The sequence below is a fragment of the Martes martes genome (assembly GCF_963455335.1).
Source record: "Martes martes genome assembly, chromosome: 7".
Classification (NCBI taxonomy): Eukaryota; Metazoa; Chordata; class Mammalia; order Carnivora; family Mustelidae; genus Martes; species Martes martes.
The window spans coordinates 130,098,031-130,122,986 of record NC_137894.1 but is presented as its reverse complement, the minus strand read 5'-3'; the positions used below and the strand labels follow the sequence as shown (position 1 = coordinate 130,122,986).

General features: G+C 54.8%; 1 protein-coding gene across 1 annotated transcript in view; it reads right to left on the bottom strand.

Moving 5' to 3' along the window:
• LTBP2 (latent transforming growth factor beta binding protein 2) overlaps positions 1-18,885 on the bottom strand; it is a gene marked incomplete at its 5' end in the record, with an annotated part of 100,177 nt that extends 81,292 nt beyond the window's left edge. The window contains 2 exons of the mRNA XM_080808133.1: positions 11,659-11,729; positions 18,392-18,885. Of these exons, the coding sequence (XP_080664259.1) occupies positions 11,659-11,729; positions 18,392-18,885 (565 nt within the window). The remainder of the gene's footprint in view (positions 1-11,658; positions 11,730-18,391) is intronic.
• Positions 18,886-24,956: the final 6,071 nt, after the last annotated feature.

Sequence of the window (24,956 nt, the reverse complement as noted above, 5' to 3'; positions counted from 1 at the left end):
ACTTCAGGATTCCTAAACATGAGCTAGATCCTCATTCAGAGCACTTTCCTCAGTGCCTTGGCATGACTTCCCAGCAGGCCTCAGGTCTCCAGACAAACAGAGCAGGTCAGAGAATTATAAACTCGAGCGCTTCCCCAAACACCAAGTGCCACCATGGCAGGATTTGGGCCTATGGCCCAGCTGCCGCTCCCTCTGCCCAAGCGGACTTGGCCCCCCCGACCACTCACCAGGCCCCATCACCACCACCACCACCACCCGAGACCAGCCCGACAGTCAAGCCAAGGCCAGTGAACACTGGGGAAGCAGGTTTGCCCAGGGCAGTTCTTGGCCCTGCTTTAGTTTTGGGAGGAGGTAAAAAAGGAAGGCCTGAGTGGTTTCCCATGGACCTAGCATGACTGCTCGTCTCTCTGACCAGGCTTGGCAAACTTCGGTGGGTGCAATGAGCAGCTCGTGGAAAACGGGTGGTTGGGGGAAATCGTAAAAATAGGATTTATATACGTAGGTAATACCATGGTCAAGAAAAGCTCTAAAAGGCTTCCAAGCCAGTCCAATATATTGATGGACAAAACCCACTTGGGAAGATAACCTTTCTGGGTCAATCATTTATCACCCCCAGATGGCTCAAAGTGGCCGTTCCTGGTGTCTGTCTGTCCAAGGGTCCATTCTTACGACAGTTCTTACTGGTCTGCCATAAAGAGTATAAAACATTTCCTGACTCTTTGTGTAATGCTATTTTTTCCCATTTAAAAAGCATCCTTTGCTATGACATCGTGTGTCTTTTCTAACCTTTTTTGGTATTCTTTTTTAAATTAAAAGAGATGGCAAATGGTAATTTGTATTTCTAACATCCTCACTTGGCAAAATGAAAAGCTGCCAACCGTAGTTTGGTAGCTGTGGCGTCTGGGGGTATTTTACGGGTGCAGGCAATCCAAAAGTTTGGGACCCTTCGGCCATAGTGGTCATGTGGTCTCTTGTTGAAAGGGGACTGAAGCAAAACCTTCCTGTCAAATGAGTACAAATTTCAGAGCTGAAGTATCAGAAAGGAAACCATCCACGTCAGAATGGCCGATGGCAGGGGCCGCTGCACAAAGCAAAAGGGGAAATGCCGAGGCCCTCCGGAGAGGCAGCTGTGAGAATTTTAAGAGAGAAAACTCCCCACCACAGCCAGCAGGGAGGTCTTCATCTTTTGCTCTTGGAGCCCCATCTCTCCCATTTTCCCGCGAGAGCAGAGATCACACCATATACTTGAGAAATCAAACCCAGGATGGGGTATGTGGCTTTAGTGAGTATTCACTGACTGATTATTGGTAAGGGGTTGTGGAGCCGGATGCCCTGATGTCCATGCTTACCATCGAGGGCACACCACCCCCCACCACCCCACACTGCCCCCCCGCCCCCCCCCCGCCAACCAGAGGCCGCCATCCTCAGACAACCAGCAAGCAAGTCTGTATTGGCCTCTCTGTGCTCACTCGCCAATGCCAGCTCTTAGCCATTCATAAGCTGGGCTCCTCCTGAACCCTGGGTTTTCCACCCTCTCCTGGCACTCTCCTCCTCACTGAGGACTGGACATGTGGAAAGTTTCAGCCTTGGGAGTTCACCTCTGGGCAGTTACTGGGATGCCAAAAGAGAGGGGAATAAAAAGAAAACTCCCGAAATTGCTTTGAAAGTAAGAAATAGAAGGCATCGTTCCCTCCAACGCCCCCCTCCCACCTTCTGGCTGTGCCCCTTCTACCTTCACTGGGCTCCAAAACAGTCCAGCAGAGATTTACTCAGATTTTCCACACAAACCCCTGCCTCTGGGAGGAGACCAAACTCAGAAGAGGCAGGCCCCGGAGGGATTCTGGAAATAGCTCTCACCGTGTGGCCTGCTCCCACCACCCGCCTCTGCGATCAGCTACTTGGTAGCAGAAAGAACATGACGCTGGGAGTGAGAAGGATTTGGTCTGACCCCAGCTCAGGCACATCCCTACTTGAACTGATGCCTCCATGATCTCATCTATAAAATGGGGCTGAAAATTCCTGCCTTAGAGTTATGTGAGACGCAAGAGAGATTGTGGCTATGGAAGGGTATTGTGTTATTCAAGACTCTGCGATGCACTACAGTTGTTTTGTTTTGTTTTGGTGGGGAGCAAAGCAACATTTATTGAGCAAGAGTAGAAAGCTGCCAGAGAGGGAGGGGGTCTGAGAGGGTTGCCCCCAGAGTTTCTAAGTTTAGGGGTTTTTATAAGTTCTTCTGTGGAACTTTCTTAAGCAATCAGGATGTGCCAAGTCACGCCAATCTGGGCTTTGGTCATGTATCTGTCTACCAATTAGGTTAATGTCAACGTGCTGATGGTTTCTTTTTGCTGACATCTGGGGACTTAGATCTTAACTGCCCTTTGTCCATGATAGGGACAAATGCTTTGTGCTTAATTGTCTTATTTTAGGACATTTTGCAGAAGTCATGTCTGTAAACGTTATAAAAGGGAATGCTAGTGATACACTCCAGTCTTACGTTGTCGCCACAAGCTGTAGGAGGCTATTTAAAATGAAACTGGGGGCGCCTGGGTGACTCAGTTGTTAGGCATCTACCTTTGGTTCGGATCATGATCCAAAGGTCCTGGGATCAAGCCCCACGTCGGGCTCCCTGCTTGGTAGGAAGCCTGCTTCTCCTTCTCCCACTCCCCCTGCTTGTGTTCCCTCTCTCGCTGTGTCTCTCTCTGTCCAATAAATAAAAAAATCTTAAAAAAAAAAAAAGAAACTGATTAAAATAAAATAAAATGTAAAATTCAGTTCCTCCGTCACATTAGCCACATGTGGCTCACGGCTACCATGTTGAACAGCAAGCTACAGAATGTTTCCATCAGCACAGAAAGTTCTATTGGACAGCCCTGCAAAGTTTTAAGAAAAACCACCACCTATCTCCCATCTCCCAGCGGCAGAGGCGAGCTGGCCTCTGGACATCCTTTCACCACACTTTTCCCAGGACAAGGCAATGTCAGGACAGGTCCTGGTTAAAGGGATGGACCCAGCCCTGTTGTGCGGGGCCAGGGCTGCTTTCTAGGTGCTGGATACGGCCGGTCCCCTCTCCACCCCATTGCCCGGAGGCACCTTCTCCCTCACCTGTGACCGATTAGATGAGGCACTGACTTCATGATGGGTCTCTTAACCCTCTGCCTCCTCTAAGACCTCCAGCACCTTCCCCTCTTGCCTGGGAGATGAACCTTAGCTTCAGATCAGACTCTGGGCCCAGCACCCCCACACCGGAAGCTCAGCTGCTCTCCAGACGAAATCACCATCTTTCCTAAAATCTGTGTCAGTGGAACACAAAGATCCTACCCACCGAGTCAGCGATCCCTCCCTCGGGATGGGGCCTGTCCTCTCCCACACCCAGAGGCCTTTGCAGAGAGGACAGTCTCCTATTCACCCTCAGTATTTCTCTCAGCCCTGCCTTGGGCACCCCACCTTAGGCCTCCCCCCAGAGGTTTTGGTCAACCCTGGAACCCTCTCACTGGGGCGGGGCATCCACTTAGGCCTTCAGCAGTTTCGCCTTGACCTTTGGTTTCTACAGAAAGGGACCTGATGTCAGACATCTCCCCACGGCCAAGGAAATCCCTGTCTGCTCCCCACACACGCGTCTTCAGAATCCACCCGGACCCGTCCTCTCCGTACACGGGCTTTGTCCAGGGACCGTGTCTCCAGGCCCCGAGCTCGGCCCTGAGCCCCCAGGCTGTGGGAGAAGCCAGGTCCTCAAGCACTCACCCTGCTCCCGCCACAGCTGTGCTGAGGCTGTAGCTCGGGATGGCTGGAAACGGCACCGGGGCTCAGGGGCCAGCCAAGCACCCGGCTCCAAAATAGCAGTTGTGTTCACATAAAAGCCTCTAATGAGAGAAAGATGCCGTTTCTTGGCCCCTCGTGTGCTCTCTGCAGACGCCGTCTGGCAGGCCAAGGGGGCCTCTACCGTTTGGCGGCCAGAGGGGAGGAAGGGGGGGTGTGAGTCAGCCCTTGGCCCCCAGCCCCTCAGCGTGGACCGCCCTGCTAATTGCATTAACAAATGCCACAACGCTGGGCCAGTCGGGGGCAGGAGGCCAAGGGCAGAGAGCAGTCCCAATTCCCACCGGCCCTAGCAGGCATGGGGGGGGAGACCACGGGCAGGGCTCCTGGCCCAGGGCTGAGGCCCAGATTTGTCTCTGGCTCCTGCCTGAAAGCAGAAGAGTTACCCGGCTATCCCCACAGCCCCGGCAGGGGTGGGGGGCTTGTCTGGGAAGAGGTAGGGCTTTGGAGGTGTCAGAGGCAGAGGGGCCTCTGGAGACTAGAGAAAGATGGGATGGGGTCCCAGGGCCGCCTCCATCAGGGAGGAGCCCAGGAACCAGTCTTTTCTAGGGGGGGCAGCTCTAGGGCAAGGAAGACAGTCCTGTGGCTGACTTGGAGCCACCAAGCCCTTCTGTGGCAGTACCAGATCCCTGCCCGGGGCCCGGGAAGATCAGGAGGGAGGGAAGACATCGCTCCTGCTCACAACTCCACCAAGGCCGGGACAAAAGCACGGAGGAGAGAACAACCTTGCGCTCCAAGAGACCTCTGTTTAAATTGTGTGTGACTGTGGGCAAGTCCTCTCACCTCCGTGAGCCTCAGTGTCATCTAGAACGTGCTCACGCATTCAACATTTACTCTTGACCCAGGATGGAAGGCAAGACAGACACTGTCCTTTTCTTCATAGAGCTGCCAACTTAGAGAAATGGTCACAAAACAAGCAAACAAGTAAGAAGAACCGAAATGGAGGTATGGGTTACGGAGGAAGAAAGATTCGGGGGTCAGGATCCAGAATAACAAGGCTGGTGCGGGGAAGCCCTGAAAAAGTGGTCAGGGGAGCTCCTCGGAGGAGGGGAACTTGAAACAGAATGGGAAAGAGGACAGGGAGCCAGCCACATAAAGAGAGGAGGGAAAGCAAACAGCAGTCTGCCCCAGCACCCAGGGGAAGTGCATTCAAGGAACCCAGGCTGCATTAGGTGGGCGAGGGGGTTCTGCGAGATGAGGCTGGGTGCCCAGCAGTGGGAAGGAGGGAACAGCCGGTCGTGGCCATCACCCAGGAGCCCACGCTGGTGCCTTCAACGGGAGAGGCAGCTGGGGAAGCAGGGAGGAGCAGACATGCTCCGAGGAGACTTAGGAAGTGAAATGAGGAGGAAGAGCTCGGCGAGGAAGGTGTCCCGGGTGGCCCCTGGGCATCTGAGGCCAGCAGAGCATTCTCATAGATGCGGATGCCTTTTAACAGGTCGGGTAACACCCAGGCAGGGGAGCTGGCACAGAGGGAAGGAAACCACGAGCTTGTTTTGGACAAGTTGGGGCCGGGGATGTCTGGGGAGCATTGAGAGCAGATAGATGCAGAGTAGGCACCCGCTGAAGGAGGCTGGAGGTCAGAGGAGAGGTCTGGCTGAAGATATATATAAATCTGGGAGTCGTCAGCTCAGAGAGAATGCTTCCATCCATGGGAATACCTCAGATCATCTCAGAAGCAGTGCGGTGAGAAAGAAGAGGACCCAGGACGCAGTCGTGGGAAACCTAATGTTTAGTCTTTGGGTAGAGGACCAGCAGCAGCCAGGGACATGGAAGTGGGCACGGCAGAGACTCACACGATGACCCTTCACGGGGTGAAGGGGGTTGAAACGCTTCATGCGGTCCCTGGCACAGAGCGTGGCTACAATTGCTGTTGTGGATGGTGCCTACTAATGCTCAATAATAAGGGATAATTAACGCTTGGCGTGGCTCCCACGCCCCCCCCCCCGCCTTTGCGTGGGAGATTTGGGAGATCCGCAGGGTCTTGGAGAAGCCCAACATGAAGATGTTGGGTAGAAAGGGAGATGTCAGCTAAGGAGACAAGAAGAGGCTGGGGATGGAGGAAGGAAACTACCAGGCCACCCACATGATCTTGTACCTTCTCAGTTCTTTACCGAACATTTGCCAAGTAGGCACACTGCCCTGGTGTCCACGGGACACAGCACCTGGCTTCAGGACCCCTGGATAAGAACATCTCCTAAATGCTTCTTTGAGCAAAGAGCCTTGGGAGCATGTGCCTGCTGGCCAGGAGAGTCACAGCTACCCACAGTGGTGGGGAGAGAGATGATGGTCTCTTGCTAGGACTATACCTGTCGTGTTAGTGGGGTTGCCACAGAGGTCACGTGATTATCCCCCTTAGCCGCCTCTCACCTTGCTCTCCTCCACTGCCTGCCAACTACGGAGTCTCATGGGATGGTTCTTCCGGAGACAACAGCATGGAGGCTCCAGACTCTGGCTCCTGGCCATTCCTGACCAGTTGGTGAAGATCCCACCCCTGCCGTGACCCTTTTTCCTAACATTTGCTCAGCACTTACCACTGTGAGGCCCTGGGCTAACTTCTTTACATGTATGGCTTCTCTTCTTTCTTATAACAACGATGGGTACCAATCTTATCCCCATTCAGCATGTAGAGGAACAGAGGCTGAGAGCAGCCAAGCGGCTTGCCTGAGGTCACCATACTATTAAGTGATAGAGAAAGGGCTTGAACACAAGGGGTCTGGCTCCAAAGTTGGGGCTCTTACCCCCCTGGCCATAGTTTTGCCCAGTGAGCTGGAGTCATTACAGAGCGGGGATGGGTGGGGCCACATTAGGGGGAAGGGGTCCTCATTGCACTGAGATGTGGAACAGAACAAGAGCCACCATGCACACAGAGGCTCTGGACCAAGAAAGCAGGGACAGGTAACAAGGCCCACTCCAGGATCTCCTGAGTTTTCTGGAAGGGCTGATAGAAATGAAGCAGCAAAATGGGACCTCTCAGCATAGTCCTGGGATAGGTCCTGCAATATTGAGTACGTGCTTACTGTTTCCCTTTTGTCCAATGAGCACCTGCCACGGCTGTGTGCCCAGGGCCATGTGACATAGCCCCTTCCCGCAGCATCAAGACCAAACTTGTATGGAGCACAGACATCATGCCAGACCTTGAACTAAACATTTAACCTGAGTTATCTCATTTGTCTCTTACAACTCTGTGAGGTAGAGACTAATACCAGGCGCATTTCACAGGTGAGGGAACTGAGGCACAGAAAGCTCAAGCATCTTGCCCAGGGCCACATAGCTAAGTGGTGGAGCTTGCATTTAAACCCAGGTAGTCAGGACCACCTCCTGGACGTGGATTAAGATGACAGCTAAACTGCCAGGCTCTCTACACAGACTTGCCCATTAAACGGGAGCATGAGCCCGGGACTCCAGAGCCAGACTCCCTGCATTCACATCCAGGCTCTGCCGACTTCCTGGAGGCATGACTTGGACAAACCTCATTCGTAAATGGGGGAGAAAGATCAAATGTAGTTTAGAGGATTGTGAGGATTAAAAATTAACAATATCAAGTCCTTTGAATAGGACCCAACCCATGGTAATAGCTACAGTGTTATGATCAATCCTCAAAAACAACACTGTATAGATGGTTATACCTATTTTCTGGATGAGGCTCTAGAAGAGAGCCAGTCACTTGCTTGAAGACACAGAGCTGGGATTCAGATCCACAACTCCTTGGGTTTGACACCAGAATCCAAAGCACATACTCTTAACTTCGAGCCTTCCCACTTGGTGGTGGTGATGGTGGGGTAACTCCCCTCCTCCCGCCGCCCGCCCCCCGCTTCCTTCCCCCCACCACAGCAGCTGCGGGATTCCCTCTGCCCTGCCCAGAATAGCCTCTGTGCATCTAGGCCGAGAAAAGATGAGAAATCAAAAAATTCTTCAAATCTTCTTCCCCAGTCCGAGCCTTCTGAAGCCCCCAAAGCGAGTGCGTGTGTATGTTGGGGTGGCCATGGGGGCGAGCCAGTCTGGGAAGGCTGGACAGGCTCCCAAAAGCCCTAACTATAAACAGGATCCAGTCAGCCCACACTCTCCAGAGCTCCCCCTCAGGAAGGACTTCACGCAGGCCCCCGGCAGCGGCCTCCACAAATCCATAAACACATAAACCCTGTGGCAGAGCTGGCAAGGCCACAGAAGGGGAGGCAGATGCCACGACCACAGGAAGAGATGACAGCCCAACTTCTGACCTCGCCAAGGTGGAGTGAGGAGCTGGGGTTCCAACAATGGCGGTCCACAGAGGCAGTGGTTCCCCAAGGTCCAGGGACCGGACAGGGACGAAGGAAAGGGCCCGCCAGGCAGATGGACCGATAGGTCACGGCAACCAAGGACTCTGTGAGAGGAGGTAAGAGGGGGGCACAGGACCCAGGGGGCACACTATATGAGTAGTGGGTCAGATCCACGGATTCCTGGCAGAGACCTGGGGACAGACTGGGTCTCCTCACAATTCCGGGACGAGACTTCATTCTTGGCAGTGGGGGTACGTCACACAGCCCTCCTCGTCAGCCCCCCTCTCCTGCTGGCCAAGGAGGCGCCCCACACGTGTAAAAGTGCTGGGAAAGAGCCCCAAGCCTTCCCCAGCCTTGGCACTCTTGGCTCCAGCTGGGAGGGCAGCTGTGGGGAGGGGAGAGGAAGATGCTAACCACGGGGGGAAGCAGGAGAGCCAGCTGACGGGGTGCGGAGCCAAAAGCCCCACATTCTACAGAGCCAACACCCCACCGCCCACGTGGTTCTTGTTAGGCTCTTTAGCAGCAAAATAGCAACAAGCAAACAGCAGAAGGCTCAGCTAATGAGCACACAGCCCTTCAGCGGGCAAGCCAACTTCAAGTGGGAAAGTGATGCCCACTGGCAACTCCTCCAGGAGGGCTGCCAGGCTGCATGCCAGGGTCAGGGGGGATGACCGGGGGAATAGCAGGGCGAGAGGACCGGGAGAGAAATAGGGGGGGCTGAGGACCCCCAGACCGGAGCAGGATTTGGCAGCATGCTAGAGCAGCCCCTGGCTGGGGCACAAGGGTACACATACACACGTTGCTTCTGACAATGTGCAGGCTCACCCAACCTTGAGTTTCCAGTGTCAAAACTCCAGTCTGGCAGAGACTACCACGGGAAAGTCATGAACAAGTTAGGAAATCGAGAACCTCCGGCACTGGCGGGCAGGAGTGGGGCCCAAGCCCAGAGCCCTCAGGCAGCTGGGGAGGGACCCGCCCCCTCCGAAGCCGCCCGGCTCTGGCTTCAGCTCCAATCTCAGCTGCCCTCTCTGCCAAGCTCCCTAGAACCTACCAACCCTGCTCCCCATCTCCCACCCCAAATCCCTCCCAGGTCCTCCAGAGTGCCCCAAGGCTCTGCTACTCAAAGTGTTGTTCCTGACCCACCAGTGGCAGCAGCAGCAGCAGCCCCTGGGAACTTGTTAGAAACTCAGACTCTCCAGCGAGCCCCAGACCTGCTGAAGCAAAATCTGCACTTTACTTTTTTTTTTCTAATTTGTTAAAGATTTGATTTGTTTATTTGTCAGAGAGAGAGATAGCGAGCGAGCGAGCGAGCGAGCGCACAAGCAGGGGGAGCGGCAGGCAGAGGGAGAAGCAGCCTCTCCTCCCCACCCCAGCAAAGAGCCTGAAGCGGGACTCAATCCCAGGACCCTGGGATCGTGGCCTGAGCTGAAGGCAGATGCTTCACTGACTGAGCCACCCAGGGACCCCAGACTCTGCACTTTAAATAAGATCCTAGAGGATTCATGGGGAACATCCAGATTTGAGTTAGGGCCCCCAAGGCAGATCTTCTTATGACTGACCCAACTCTGCTCAGTGGTCTTCAGGCCCAGCTAGAATTGCCTGGGGTGCTTTAAAAATACACCCGTGCCCAGGCTCCAGCACCCAATCTCAGAGCTTCTGCTGAGCATGACCCCCTGGCTACCCACATCCCTGGCTTCTCTGCCCGGGACTGCTGCTGATTTTGAGTCTCTGATCCTCCTCCAACAAGTCTGTGACCTTAGGCAAGCCACCCGAGTCACACTGTCTTCATCTTTGTAACTTTGAAGGATGGGTGTCTTCCCCCATCTCTGCCACCAGCCACAGAGGGCCTGTCCTCAGAGAACCCCACTAATCCAGCCTCCCTGAAAAGGAAAGAATTTTCAGGGGAAAGATCTGCTTTGCTGTTTGGTTTTGAGTTGGGGGTTTTGGTTTCTCTACCTGGAGACCCTTCGAGAGACCCAGGATTCATTCCTGAGCCCGACTGTCAGGTGGGGAGAGGGTCAGGGCCCTGGGTTTGAAGCAGAACCAAGAGCCCGATGAGCGAGCATCTCCACCTCCACAGAAACAGAAGCATCCCCATCGTGTCCCCATCCCACCCCCTCTCGGGAGGCCTCAGAATCAGGGCTGCGGGCCTGCCTCAGGGCTGCGAACACTGCAGGCTTTGTCATAGACCCAGGCCATGAGCCGCGAAGCCCTCACACTGAATGCGGCCTGGGGCTTGTCGCTGGACAGGAAGGGGCTCTGGCGAGACTGAGTCCTTGCAGCCAGGCTTAGGGCCTGGCAGAAGGTAGTGGCAGGGGGCAGTCAGGCGGGGCTCCTGGGCCAGCCATAAAGGCTTGGGCAGCTGACAAGGCCTCCAGAGGAGCCTGGGGTGTGAAGGAGAGAAAGCCAATACCTGTTTTCACCTGTGAGGATTCCAAAGTCTAGAAAGCCCCACTCTCAGCTGGGGTTGGGAGGGACCAAACCCCCACAGAGAAGAGTGTGGGGCTCCGAAGTCAAACTGCCTGGATCGAGCCCCGGCTCCGGGCCTCGGAGGAGTGTTACCTTGGCCGCGGGTCCCAGTCAACCCAAGACGCTGCTTCCTCGTCTGTATGCCGGAATGGTTACTAAATGCCCACTCCACGGGGTTATTGTGAGGCTCGATAAGGGTAACATATGTGAGGAGTTCAGCACAGCGGTGGGCACAGAGCCGGCGTCAGCTGTGAGCTAGCGGGGGCAGCCGTCCCCAGCTCACAGGTGTAGCAAGTGAGCGCTGGCAAGAAGAGCAGGTCCGATGAGGTATCTGGCCATAGGGGCGAATGATTAAGAAGAGGGACCCTGGAGTCAGGTTACCTGAGTTCAAATCCTGCCATTTCCAGGCCACGTGACCTCAAACAAGTGACCCGCCCGTGCCTCAGTTTCCTTCCTTGCCTAATGGATAGTGGTCATCCCTGCCCCTCAGGCCTTGTAAAGTGTACCTGGCACAAAGTGAGGCTGCGGAGGCCTTGGCTTTGGCTGGCACAGCCTCTGTACGCTGAGCGGAGGCTTGAGCTTGGAGGCCTAGGCCCTTCCTGCCTCACTCCTTGCCTTCTACAGAGCTACGATGACGACTCTCCCTTTGCTCTCATCGGGGCCAGCCAGGAGGGAGGAAGACTGCTCCAGACACGGGATCGGAGCCTCCTCTGAGAGCCTCGTGCCAGCAGGAGGCCTGATGGAGGCCAGGACTGGCAGGGCCGGGAGCCAGGGCAGGGAGGTGTTCCCACAGCACGCAACGTGAATGCTGCCCCTAGAATCGAGGTTTCCGGGGTCAGGTCTGTGCTACAGGTCACAGGGGTGCGTGTGCGCCCAAGGGCCCCCATGGCCAGGGCGAACGGGGCGCCAACACAGTGGGGCAGCAAGACCAGAATGCAGGAAGCTTTGAAAACACAAGTGGGGAATTTTGTCTGAAAGTTGTTTTCAGGTGGAGGCCTTTTAAATTTCTCTCTTCTTCCACCCATTGCCTCCATTCTGGAGAGGCAGACGGGGAAGACACCTTTGCTCCAGGTTCCGGAGTCCCTGGAACTGGCCAGCCTCAAGGGAGAGGGGCACTCACGTTTGATACAGTGGTTGGTGCTGTTCGCTGTCGTCCATCCTGGGCAGCACTGTCCCCCGCAGACATTCCTCCTGTGGGGTCAGCAAAACCGGGTCAGCACAAGGGTGCTCAGAGAGGTCCTATTCCAAGAGCCCCTTGAGACAGTCCCACCCTCTACGGGCGGGGCCACGGGGAACACTGCTATGCTGGCCAGACCTTCTCTAGGCCGTCCACGTGGCCCCCGGGGCAAGAACTTTGCAATCCCGCAGATCTCACACTGAGTCCTGACTGTCATTTTCTGCGTGATCTAGGGCGACTTCACTCCCTCCGTCAGTATGATGGGGGGAATAACACCTGCCTAGCTGGGTTGTTGTCATGGTTAAATGAGAGAGAGAGAGAATGCCTAACACAAAGAAGGCACTCCCTGGGGCAATTAATGACAGTGATGACGCAGATGATGAAAAAAGCAAGTTCAGAGGGGTTCAGTGACCGGCCGAGGCTCGACAAATAGTAAGTGCCAAAGCCGGGTCCGAACCTGAGTTGTCCCATCTCTAAGTCATGCTCCAGCCCTACTCCACCCCTCACCAAAAAATACACGCGGTGGGCCTTTGCCCCACAAACGCTGACTCTCCAAGGGACGCTGGAAAACGCGCATGTGCGTCACCCGGCCACAGATGTCCACGGGAGGAGCCCTGCGCTTGGGCAGGCTGGTGCGTGCGTGGGGCAGGGGAGACAGAGGGAGCTGGGGTGGGAGAATTTCTATTTAAGAGGGGCTTAAGGTGATGGGCTGGCGGGAGGATGAAACTGGGGACTTGGGTTAAGCTGTGCACAGGGAGCACACTCTGGGCAGGCGACTGGAACTTACCTTATGGGGACAGCCCTTCCCCAGCTACTCCCTGGTGCTGGCACTAAGGGCCCCACGGGAGTAGTAATTGCTGGGGTACTCGCCTAACTCACCCAGACTTTGTTTTCAGGTGTGTGGTGAGGCCCCTGTAACACCAGCAGCTTTCGCCAGCCCCAGCTTTCCAACTAGAGACCCACATGCCTGGACCTGGGTGACTTCTCTAAAAGGGTCCCCCCCAGGGAAGGCTTCTGAGGGCTCGGGCCTGGCCCTGGCTGTGTGGACCCCACTATTACCACCAGAAATTGTCTACTGAGCACTCACTGAATCAGGCTGAGTGGGGCAGCAGAAAATGAGCTGGGAGATCAGCATGCAGAGAAGGGGGCCATTCCTCTGACCCCTGTGGACAGAAGAGTGAGCATCTGGTCTTGTTTGCGAGTTTATTTGACATTTGAGTGGACCCCAAAACTTGTGTGGTTTTTGGAGCCTTACAAAACATTCAAAATAAATTCCTGTAGCTTGGAAAAGCTGAAGCCCATTTCTAGCCCTGTGGCCCAAAGTTGTGGGGAGCTGCCTCCCAGGGAGCTCCCGGAATGTCCTCCCAGCCAAAAGCTGGGCCACCACCAGCCACCTCAAAGCCTCTCTGGCCCACTGTCTTCCGTGGCTTCCTGGCTCTGTGACAGCCTCCTCACCATCAGGGCCCAGGTCACCAGGTTCTGAGGAAGGGGCTGGTCCTCATAGCCGGGCTTTCTGTGTGTGCACACTGGAGGAAGGTATGTGTACACTACCCACGCCTCTGTAAGTCACTACCCCTTGCGGTGGTGACAAGTCCTCTTAGAGGCTTAGGAGGTCTTCAAAAGGAAACAAAGTGCATCCCTGGGAGTTTTCTAAGAACTAGGGTCCGTTAGCTCCCAGATAGCACAGACAGAGGGGCCCACTTGGCTGGAAGGTCATGGCGTGGAGCCCAGCCCAAGGAGGCCCTCTGAGCCAGCTGTCACCCCAGATGCCCTCGGGACAGCTTTGTAGCTGACTAGAGGAGGCGGCAGCTGGCCTCCCGCCTGCCAGCGGTAGAGCCCTCAGGGCTCTCGGGAACCTGGTTGTAATCAAAGGCGGCCAGGCAGGAGCCACCAGGCTGGGGCTGGAAGAGCACTCGAGAGGGATTCAGGAGAGTTCTTTCGAGGCCAATATAAGAATCTTTTGCAGAGGCCCAGGAGGTGGAAGATGACCATTCAGCTGGGCAATGACCATTCAGCAGGCTCTGGCTAGCTAGAGAGAGCAAGTGAAACTGACTAGCTGGGGCATATCCGACTCGATGGTTCTGACTCTGGGGAACATACCACCATGAGATCATACGAGCACAACCTTCCAGGTGATACCTCTCAGCAAACATCAGCTCTCAGCAACCATCCAACTCGATGGTTCTGACTCTGGGGAACATACCACCATGAGATCATACGAGCCCAACCTTCCAGGTGACACCTCTCAGCAAACATCAGCTCAGGAGCCAGCATCACTGTCCAACCCTTGGGAACACATCTGGCTAACAGCCTGGAACAGCTACTGGTCCACCTCGGACCTATGTGATCATACTGGTCCTTTGTTAACAGCCTCTCCTGATTGTACTCCGTTGGCCTCTATGAAGCCGGCCAGGCCCCCACCTGCCTGTGCAGTCCCACTGCCCCGTTCCCCTGTCCCTGTCTCCACAACCTTCCACAACCAAGGCTATGATCCTCCAAGGCTACAAAATGTGTTGTCCTGCAAAGGTACCACATAGGGACACATTTTGATGCCTTTGCTTAAACTGCTCTCTGCCTAAAATGCCTTCCCTCTCTTTGCAGATTGAAATCCTTTGGGAACTCCAAGACTTCCAGATCCAATGTTACCTCCTTTGGGAAAACCTCCCCTGATCTATCCTCTGCCTTTCCCATTCCCCATCCACTGCAATCATTTAGTCCCGACTGTCCCAGGTTACTGGTCCTATGTGTCCCCATCTTGACTATATTGAGAATTCTTTCTTACTCTCTTTGTGTCTAACACAATGCGGGACACGTGGTATACATTTAATACTACTTTGTTTCACTTAATCCACTGTTTCCCAAATAATGGATGAGCCACACCCAGGCTAGGAAAGGGGGTTTTAGGTTTCCTCAACCACAGCATTCAACACTGTGAGTCACATGGTGAGAAAGCCGATCCCCTTTTCAGTGATCTTTCTAGCCCGATTAGATCAGTCAAAAAAAAATCTGTCTGAGGTTGGATCCCCATGCCAGGTCCTTCCCCCAACACGTGCCAGTCTCCCTGTTCCAGAGGAAGAACACACCACACCGTTGAGCTTCCTAAGATAGGGGTGTCTGACTAGAATTTGAGAACATTTTCTTTTCATTTCAATTTTCCTACAATTACCTTCTTTTTATGACAAGTGATACTATTTTCAACTATGATAGTGATACAAAGTGTCCTTGAAAAATGAATTTATTTCTGTATAAAAAGGAGTCAAGCACTGTTTGCAATAGCAAAAAAAAAAAAAAAAAAAAAAGTAAATCATCTAAATGTTCAAAAACAGGAGGGTAGATAAACTGTGGTATATTCAGACTGTGGTATATTCAGACAGTTAAAATGAATAAATGTGGGCTGATTATATTAACGTGGCTAAACTCAAAAATCTAATGAGGAGGGGAGAAATAAATTGTAGGAGAATGACAGAGTATGGTATCACTTATCTGAGTTTAAAATATGCAAAGCAATATTGTGTATTTTATGGAGGCATGCATCTGTAGTCATAGTGTAAAAACATACTTTGGAATGATGAGTAAATTCAGGGTAGCGGTTAACTCTGGGACGAGAGAGGCAAATTTATGGAGGGATTTTTCAACTAAAAAAATCAAAAGCAAAATATGGCAAAATATTAAGGTTTGAAGATTTCTGGATTGTTAGTCATATTATTTCCAATACTTTTTTATATGTTTGTACAAAACCTCATAATATAAAATACTTTAAAATAGATAAACTATGAAATCCTGCTATTTTTACAAGTGTATAAATTTAAAAAAATAATAGAACAAGAGGGAAAAGATCAAGGAAAATATGAAAGTATTAGGCTGTGAGATTAGTTCAAGAAAGACTGAATACTCTAGGGACGCCTGGGCGGCTGCCTTCGGCTCAGGTCATGATCCCAGCATCCTGGGATCTAGTCCCGCATCGGGCTCTTCGCTCAGCAGGAAGCCTGCTTCTCCCTCTGCCACTCTGTCTGTCTGTCTGTGCACTCTCTCTCTCTCTCTCTCTGACAAATAAATAAAATCTTTAAAAAAACAAAAAAAGACTGAATACTCTGAAACAATGGCTTTAAAAGTCCCCCGTGGACCATAAATTCCATTAGTGCAGGATCTGTGTCTGCTGTGGTTACTATGTATCCCACACACTAGCACTGTGCCTGGCCCATGCTTAATAAATCTTCGTTGTGTGCAGCAAATCCCCACTACATACAAGTTCTGTGAGGACACTGGCTGTGTTCGCCTCTGCTGTATCTCCATGGTCCAGCAAAGTCCCTGGCATACAGGAGGCTTTTCAAATATTTGTTGAATGAATGAACAATCGCCCATAGTACTGTTGCAGTTCCAAGTTTCACCAGCAGGTGGCACTTGGCCCTTGGCCCTGAGCAGCCCACTAGGCAATTGCCAGAGAGGTCCGCCTGGCCAGAAGCCGTTAGCCAGAATGGGCCTGCGTAGAGGAAGCAGATGGACAAGACTGCTACTCGGCTCACTTGGAGTGGTTGCATGGACTGCCAGAAAAACCCACCCTTAATCAAAGCTGCAGAAAAGAATCTGCGGGAGGAGCCAAACACGTGATTTCGATGTGTGCACCTGTGTATGACAGGTGCCTAGGGGTGGCACCCAGCCTGTGTCCTTATACCCCCGTGCACACATACCAGCTTTATTGTGGTGACAATCTGCTTCGCACATCCCCACCTCATTTTACAACTTCTAATAGTGCACTCTTCCACTCCCAGCCTCCACTATTCTACCTTCCCCCAGCTTACACCTAAATGCCTACGCTGTAAGGTCCTCCATGATCTGCCCAACCTATGCCTCCAGCCTCACTCCAATGGCTTCGCTACACCGGGCTGCCGTCCTGGCCCCAGGCCAGTGCCAACAATGAGAAGCCCTCATCCTTGAGCAGTGCTGCACCTGGGACCCAAGTCCCGCCACTTGCTTCCTCTTGCTTCCCCACATACTGCCCATCGAGCCCAAGGATAGGAAGCCGCTGTTACTAGTACGCATGTTCACCGGTACATATCTGTTCATCTCCCCAACTCCATTTTAAGTTATGGAGCTGCTCTCTTGGCAGGAGCAATGCCTTTGTCTCTGAACCCCCATTCCCTGTCCCAGGCTCTGCACACTTGCTCTTAGGAAGCACACATTCACTTGCACATGTCAGGAAAGGAAAAAACTGAAACACAGCCCGTGCTCCATTAACACCTGTTGACTGATCCTGTGTGTAAGCAGCTTGGCAGTGCTTGGGTCTGCTCTCTGCCTGCTTTAAGCTGGGCCTTCCTGGGGCAGCAGGGAGTTCATTCACTTGTTTAAAGGATACTTAAGGAGCATCGACTGTATGCAGGCACTGTTCTAGGCACTAGTAACATAACAATACACAAAACAAAGCTTCTGTTTTTGTAGAATTGACACTGGTGTGGGCTGGGAGACCAGACCGGAAATGCAGACAGGTAAAGCGTGTGAAGAGAGAGAGGATGAAGCAGAAGTAGTCCTAGCAGACCTGTCTGAGCAGAGATCTGAATGCAGGGAGGCAATCCTGAGGATACAGGAAGAGTTCGGCACCCGCGGAAAACCTGGAGCAGAAGGCCACCAGGTGCACTGTCCTCCAGGGCAGAGCTGAGGGTACTAGGGTCCTTGATGCCACTCAGACTAAAATCAACTGGTAAATTGGGCCCAGGTCATAAGGGGCTGCCAGAGCCCTTCCCAGCCTTTCCCATCCTGCCCTCCTCCAGCCCCGCTGGGCTCCCTTTGCCGGCCATTCTGGAGACACATGGCATACCCAGACAAGGCCAAGTGCCCTTCAGCCATGGGGATCCCCGAAGGGTATGGGGTTGTCTCTGAGCTTCCCGACGCTGCAAGGGCGCCCCCAGCGGGCAGCAGGGGTGCCGGGGGAGGTGGGGGGAAGAAATCGCCGGGCTGGGGGACAGTCCCCCTGCAGATTGCGCGAGTCGCGCGGACACCTAGCTGCACAGGCGCACACACAGACCCACTCTCCTACGGACCCACTGTGCCACAGCTACAGCGCAAGCGGGCTTCCGGCCCATTCCCCCTCCCACGAGCAGCCTCGCGCGGGCCCAGCCCGACCTGCGTCCCAGCTCGTATACTTGTAGCCAAGTTCAGGATTCGCTGCCAGCCCCCTTCCCGGAGACGCATCTGCCTTGGCACTCTGGAGCCCCGACGTCCACCTACCTGCGCTCTGAGCCCGTTCAACCCTTTTGGGGCCTCAGGCGACAGGAACGCCCACCCCGCTGCCCCCTCGGGGCTCCCTCTCGGATCCCCGAAGCGCTGCGGGCGGGAGTCTGCGGGCGCGGGTTAGCGGAGGGCAGCCCAGAGCATGGCGCCTTGGGAAGGATCTAACATCAGGTCTCGGCGAGCTGGTACGAAAGGGTGAGAATGGTGTTTCTCTTTGCCCTCAACACTTGAAAAGTGGGTCAGATCTCCGAGCCTCAGCTTGGGGACCACGGTGCTTTTCCTTGCAGTCCTGAGGCCGCGTTGGTCCCGGAGGTACCAAAGGCACGAGCCTGCACGAGCCTCTCCTCTCGCCTGCACATCCCTCCACTAATGACCACATGGAGACCCACCCTCGCTCCCTCCGCACTCCCCAGCCCGCCCCGACCCCCAGGCTTTCTTCTGCAGTGCTCACCCCGTAAGCCGCCCTCGAGGAAGGGTTGGGGGCGCAGCCCCGGGCCGCTGGAGGGTTCCCAGGCGCGGGAGAGCCGGGGCGGCCCGGGCGCGGGCTGCGGGCTGCTGCTGGCCCGAGGGACTGCTTCTCCAGGTCTGCGCAGGTGGCTGGGCTCGCCGCGGCTGCTGCGCGCGGGGCGGCCTCCTAGCCAGAGCGTCCGCTGGCCTCCGGGGGCTCCCCCAGCCGGGTTGGGCCCGCTCCGTGGGCGGCAAGCCCGGGACTGGCGCGTCCTGCTCTCGGAACAGACTGTACACCTTGGCTGCAGTCGCTGCGGGGTGACTGCCCCCGGGGCGCCGCAGCCGGTTCGCGTCCCTGCCAGCCAGCTCGTATCTTCCCACCGGGTCCCTCTGAGCATGGCCCATGCCCACGAAGAGAGCCAGGGTGAGGGCCAGGAAGCCCGCGCAGGGGTTCTGTAGGGCGCGCCCGGGGCAGCGGTGGGTGGTCGGGGGCCTCATGGCGCTGGGGGCGATTGGAGAGCCGCGAGCGGGGTGGGAGAACTGTCCCGGGAGCTTGCGGCGGCCGCGCTCTGCTCCCGGGCCGGCGGCCCGCTTCTCCCGGTCTAGGGGCTCCCAGCCAGCCTTCCCGGGGCGAGGGCTGGGCGGCGTGAGCGGTCCCCCGGCTGCGCGCCCCGAGTCTGGCGTCCGCTCGTCTCCAGCCGGGCGCGCACTGCCGCTGCACCTTCGCGCCTTCTCCCGTCTCTGCAGCCTTCTGAAGGGGAGCGGGACGCTTTTATTTTTGGAAACCTCCCCCTGTTTTTTCGTCTCTTTTATCTACACCATGCCCCCTCCTCGGAGGGACAGCTCAGCCCCCTCATTACGGGAGAGGGAGAGAGAAATTCCAGCAACACCCACTTTGGCACCGGGAAGCGAGCGGGCGGCGAAGGGGGGTTAACCCGTGAGGAGCTGGGGGCAGCTCAGGGCGGACCCGACGGCTGGCAGGGGAGACGGTGCCCGCCGGGACGGGGGAACCTGGTCACCTGTCTCTCGTCCTGGTTAAGCTCGAACTGCTGACCTGCCCCGGACTTATCTCCTGCCCTTGGCCTCTGGGACAAACTCCCGGTTGCGTGACCAAGGCTGCAGCCTCGAAGGTCTCAAGGAGGCCAGGAGAGGTTTTAAGATCGGCAAGACAGAGCCGGGCCCCAGGGACCCGCGCCCTGCCCCTTCGCTTCCCGCCCCGGCCTCTAGGGGCGCCCGCTCTGGGGTCGGCGCGCGCGGGGCACCGAGGAGCCGCGGGGGGCAGCGCGGGGAGCTCGCCTCCCCCTCGCCGCCGCAGGGTGCGCGAGCCTGGAAGGTCGCCGGGGGGCGCGCGCCCTCTAGTGGAGCATGCTGCGTCCTCGGCCACCTTGCAGCCGCCGCCCGCCGCCTGCGCTCCTAGATCTTAATCCTTTTCCTGCTGCGTCGGGGTCCAAGAGAGGCCTGCGGCGGCGATGGCGGATCCTGGAAGAGATACCATCTTTGTAGCAGAGGTATAGACACGAGGATCTTGAATAAGGTCACACCAGGAAACAGCGTGTGTCCAAAAAGGGAATGAAATGATGGCCTCCTGCTTCGGGCTCAGAAGCCTGTTCCCGGGGCTCCCTCGGAAATGTCCCACAGGAGGGGAGGGAGGGATTCGATGAGTCTCTGATTGACCCGGTGTGTGCTCACACCTTATAGCGGCAGCGAGGGGGCGGGGGTGCAAGACGGCTGACTGCTACCCATCTGACTGCCTCCAACAATGAGCTCATCATTCACACCATGGCCCCCTGCCCTCAAGCCTGAGGGCCTGGCCAGCGTGCTGTCCCCAGTGCATTTCCACTGCCTACTGTTTCCTAGAAAGGAAGAGTGACCAAGCCGGCAGGAGGGCACCGGTGGATAACCTCCTACGCTACCAAAGGATGGGCACCGCTAATACCTAGTGTTGGCCTGTGACTTCTGATTTCAACGAGCCAACAGAGTGGCCCTCTCTCTAATCTGTCTCGCCTCTTGCAGCCTCCTCTCTGCCCCTTGAACAAGCCACATTTATGCCCACTGTCCTCTCATCAGAACACTTCTCTCCAAGATGTTTTACAGAATTAGCTCTTCATCATTTCCTCTCTCAACTCAAATATCACCCACCTCCTGGAGTGGCCACCCCTGAGCCTCCCATCTAAAGCAGCCCTCCCCCGTGTACCACATCACCCCGCTTTACCTTCCTTGCTCTAATGCCCAGTTGAAAGTATCTCTTTTGTTTGTTTACCTGTGTAACGAACTTAGGGAATGGGCTGAACTTGGAGAGGGGCTATGAGGACAGAGCTATGTTTCTTTCCCCTCAGTGCCTTCAACCATGGTATGGTGAATTCCCTACTCCACCTTTAATGACATCTCAAGTGGAGTCCTTGGCTTGCCCATCCCTACCACCACAAGAACAGTCTCTTTTCCGTAATTAAGACCGATTTTCAGGCACTAAAAAGCTGGTCCTGTCCAAATCAAAACCTCAGCCAGTTTAATCAAGCTTCCATCCAATTTAATACTCCTTACCCCCCACCCTCCCTGGGCCTAGCCCCTGGCCCAAGATTCTATGGTGGGGAGTAGGCACGGTCTGGTTTTGTTTTGTTTTGTTTTTTAAGATTTACTTGTTTATTTGAGAGAGAGAGAGAGAGCAGAGGGAGAGAATCTCCAGCAGACTCCCCGCTGAGCACAGAGCCTGACACGGGGCTGGGTCTCATGATCCTGAGATCGTGACCTGGGCCAGAATCAAGAGGCGACACTCGACTGACTGAGCCACCTAGGCGCCCCTCGCATGGTCTGTTTTTCTAACCTCCCTTCTCTGCTGTGGCTCCCCTGTGTCAGGGTCAGGGGAGACGTGTTAGAGGACCAATGGCAAAATCCCATGTGACAGGTGCCCTTGGCTGGCAGGTGCCGAGTGCTCGTTCTTTCACGGGCACATCTGTGGGCTCTTGGGAGTCTCCCTCCACCCTGCACTGGCCAGCCTCTTGCAGACTTCTGTATTTCCCACTTCTCCTGGGACTTCCCGCCCCCATGGCAAACCCCTGGTGACTTAGCTGCTCCTCACTCTGCCGTAGAAGCCACTCCAGCCAGGATCCACGGTCCGAGTTCTCCAGACAGGGAGTGCACACAAGCCTCTTCATTTGTGAGCACCCTCAATTCCTAAAGACTTGTGTTGGGTTCTCCTTAGAACTTTATTGCTGTGCCTTGGGGCACCGGGGGTGCTTGCAACTTCCAGCAACTCAGACAGCATCCATGGAGGGAGAGTTACAGGGAGTCATGCTAGTCTCCTCTTCTTGGAAGCCCCCAAGTACAATGACTGGTTCTTTTGGGGCTTGGTTTGCACTGAGGAGTGGCCTAAGGGGGAATCTCAGCCTTGCCTACTCATGTAACAGTTCCCTACCTCAACAACTTCCTTCGATCCCTTTCATGTATAGACTGGAATCCAGGGATGTGGCGCAAGTGTGGTTGAACCAGTTCTGCCTTTAGGAAGGTGTCTAGTACTTCTCTTTGGAATGTGAGAATATTTAGTCCTTATTGTTCTACTCTCTGTAGCCTCAGCAGAAATTCAAAGATCACAGAAGAATCCTGTTCAACAACCTATAAAATCATGCCCGACTTCCCCAGCCACGACAATAGCTCCAAAGGAATAGACGTCTTGTCTGCCTGGCTCACCACTGTTTCCCCAGAACCTAGAACAGTGCTTGACTCCAACAGACAACCAAGAAATATGTGTTCAACGGTTGGCTAAGTAAGTGAATGACAGCATGACTCCATCAAGTAAAAAGGGCTGGTATCATTAGACCCACTTTAAGAAAGAAAAACTGAGTTTCTGGTGGTAGTTACTGGTCCAAGTTCATGTGCTTGCTGCCTGCAAGGCTGGCTGAAGGATCTCCTTGAATCTTGCGCCTTGTATTTTGAGATGAATGCCATGTGAGTTTCCAGAATGTTCAGTTCTCTCCCTGAGACACTGCACCTTCCTGGCTTTGGGAAAACCTCAGCTCCACACTTACCCCCTTGCCCTGTTACCCACCCCACTCTTTAGCGCCGGTCCCCCCTTCCTCTTCCCACTACCTGCCCCATTCCTTCAGGAGCTGCCGTCTTCCTCCCTCAATGCTCACCTCCGAGCCCCAGGAGCCTCCCAAGGCCAGAAACCTTGGCGTCATCTTCGTCCCTGAGCTATTTTTTCCTCCCATGTGTCCAAGTCATTATTACTGCTCCGTCTCCTCCGTCTGCACTTCTGGAAGTCTGCCGCCCATTCAGCCTCTCACCGCTGGCCTGGGCCAAAACCCTCATGCAGACACACTTCCCTCACCACTAGGCGCCCCGCCCACTCCTCCGTGAGTACAAGTGGTCCTTGGAAATTCCCACCCTGCTCTCCTGGGGCTGCAGCCTGGCTGATCTCCTCTGAGGACACTCCTTCTGCCCCACCCTGGTGCCATCCTCCTGTCCCGGCTCCCACTTACCGCCCGTCACTCCCTCCCTTGTAACTGTTGGGACCTGTTGCTGCAGCTCTTTTGAATCTCCAATCCCATAAACACTTGAGCTTTTTGTTTGTTTTTCTTTTCTGTAGCTGCCAAAATTTATGCAGCCTCCGATGGTCCAAGCACGGTGCTAAGCATGCTACATAAATTGGCTCATTTAACGAAATAAAGGAGGCATTACGATTTCTACACGGACAAAGGAGGAAACTGAGGCTGGGAATGGCTCCTGGCTTGTTGGTAAGTAACAGATGCAGGACGCAAGCTTTGATCATTTCCCACCCAAGCCCAAGCTTGTAAGCGTCCAACATGTTGTTTTCACCCCAGGCTTGTGCCCCAGCAGCCCTCCTCACAGCTGAAGGGGTACCTTTCCCGGCCCCTCTGCTCCTGGCACCACCTGAGTCCCTCCACTGCACATTCCCAATGCCCTCTTCCCTGCCTGCAAGCCCACAGTCAACTCCCTGGTGATATGGAGTTACCAGAACCTTCTCTCCTCCTCTACCCTTCTTGCCTGGTACAAGAAGGGGGGCGAACTGTTTTCAGCATGACCCCTGACTCACCATGTGTCACATCCTGACCCCTGATCCCAGCTTCCTCCCCAGTGAGGCAGATAATGCTGCTGAGCCTACTCACCCATCTCTTGGGTCCAGGGAAGGAAATTATCTCTGGAAAGCTCTGCAGAGAGAGGCAGAAGGGACTGATAAAGGATTCCTGCAGGGGGGGTTGCCTGGGTGGCTCAGTGGGTTAAAGCCTCTGCTTTGGTTCAGGTCATGATCCCAGGGTCCTGGGATCAAGCCCCATATCGGGCTCTCTGTTCAGCGGGGAGTCTGCTTCCCCCTCTCTCTCTGCCTGCCTCTCTGCCTACTTGTGATCTCCGCCTGTCAAATAAATAAATAAAATCTAAAAAAAAAAAAAAAAAAAAGAGGATTCCTGCAGGAAAGGTTTGCTGGGACCACATGCACCACACAACGGGCTGGAGAGCTGCCGGACACCCAGGGCAGCCTGTTCGCTCTCCCATGTCTTGTTGGCATAATACTCACAGCCACATGGCTACCGAAACCTAAACTAAGTTGGTAAATAAGGACCAACCACAAGGGATGAATTTCTGTTCCCTTTGCTGAGACCCAGACTTCCAACAGAATTCCAGGCATTTTTCTTCCTTGGAAGTGACTGGACCTCCAGCCCCGAATTCCTCTCCCCAGGAGAGCTTGTTCCCCTGTTCAGAACAAATAACACATTTCCTGGTTAATCAGTGGGCAGAACAGCCGAAGGAAGGCTGCCTGGGCCCCCGGCCTTCCAGGCTGGGGCAGCTCGGGCTCGGATGTCCCCGTGCAGACCCTGGGCAGAGCTGGGACCTCGGCACTGCGCCATCGCAGCCTCCAGTTCGGAAGGTGGGGGCTGTACCGAGAGGCTCCAGCTCGCTCCTGCATGAGGCCTTCAGGGCCCACGGGGGCTGCCAAGACCCTTCTACCTCAGACACCGTGGTGGCCTGGCCCTCCCCCAGAGCTCACGGCCACCCACCCCGCCTTGGTCGGCCGGTGTCGTCTTCTCCAGGTGGGAGCAAATGCTTCTGCTTTCTGTGAACTGGGCTCAGCTCTCAGCTATTTTGTCATCTGAAAATGGAGACAAAGATGCTCTTCTCACCACCTTCACCTTCAGGGAGAATGAGATAACCAGCCCGGCTAACCTGTGTGTGTGTGTGTTGCGGGGGGGGGGGCGCATTTTCTCCTACTCCATCTGCCAGCCGGTATTTCCTGAGTGCTTAAAATGCACCAGGCGTGGTACTCTTCCCAGACATTTTCTCATTTAATTCTCACAGCAATCTTAGGAAGGAACCCTCCTATTTCATCATAGCACATGCTGAAATGAAGGCTCAGAGAGGCAAAACAGCTTACCCGCCGTCACAGAGTTGGTAAGTGGCCACGCTAGGGCTCATTCCTTGTTTGTCAGGCTCCAGCCTCCAGAGGAGCATCATCGCTCTGGAAACGTACCACAGGGTGCAGTTCCCTGGGAACTGGAAACATTCCTAGCTGTGTGTGGCATGTGTGTGTGTGTGGGGGGGGGTTGCTGATGGCCACT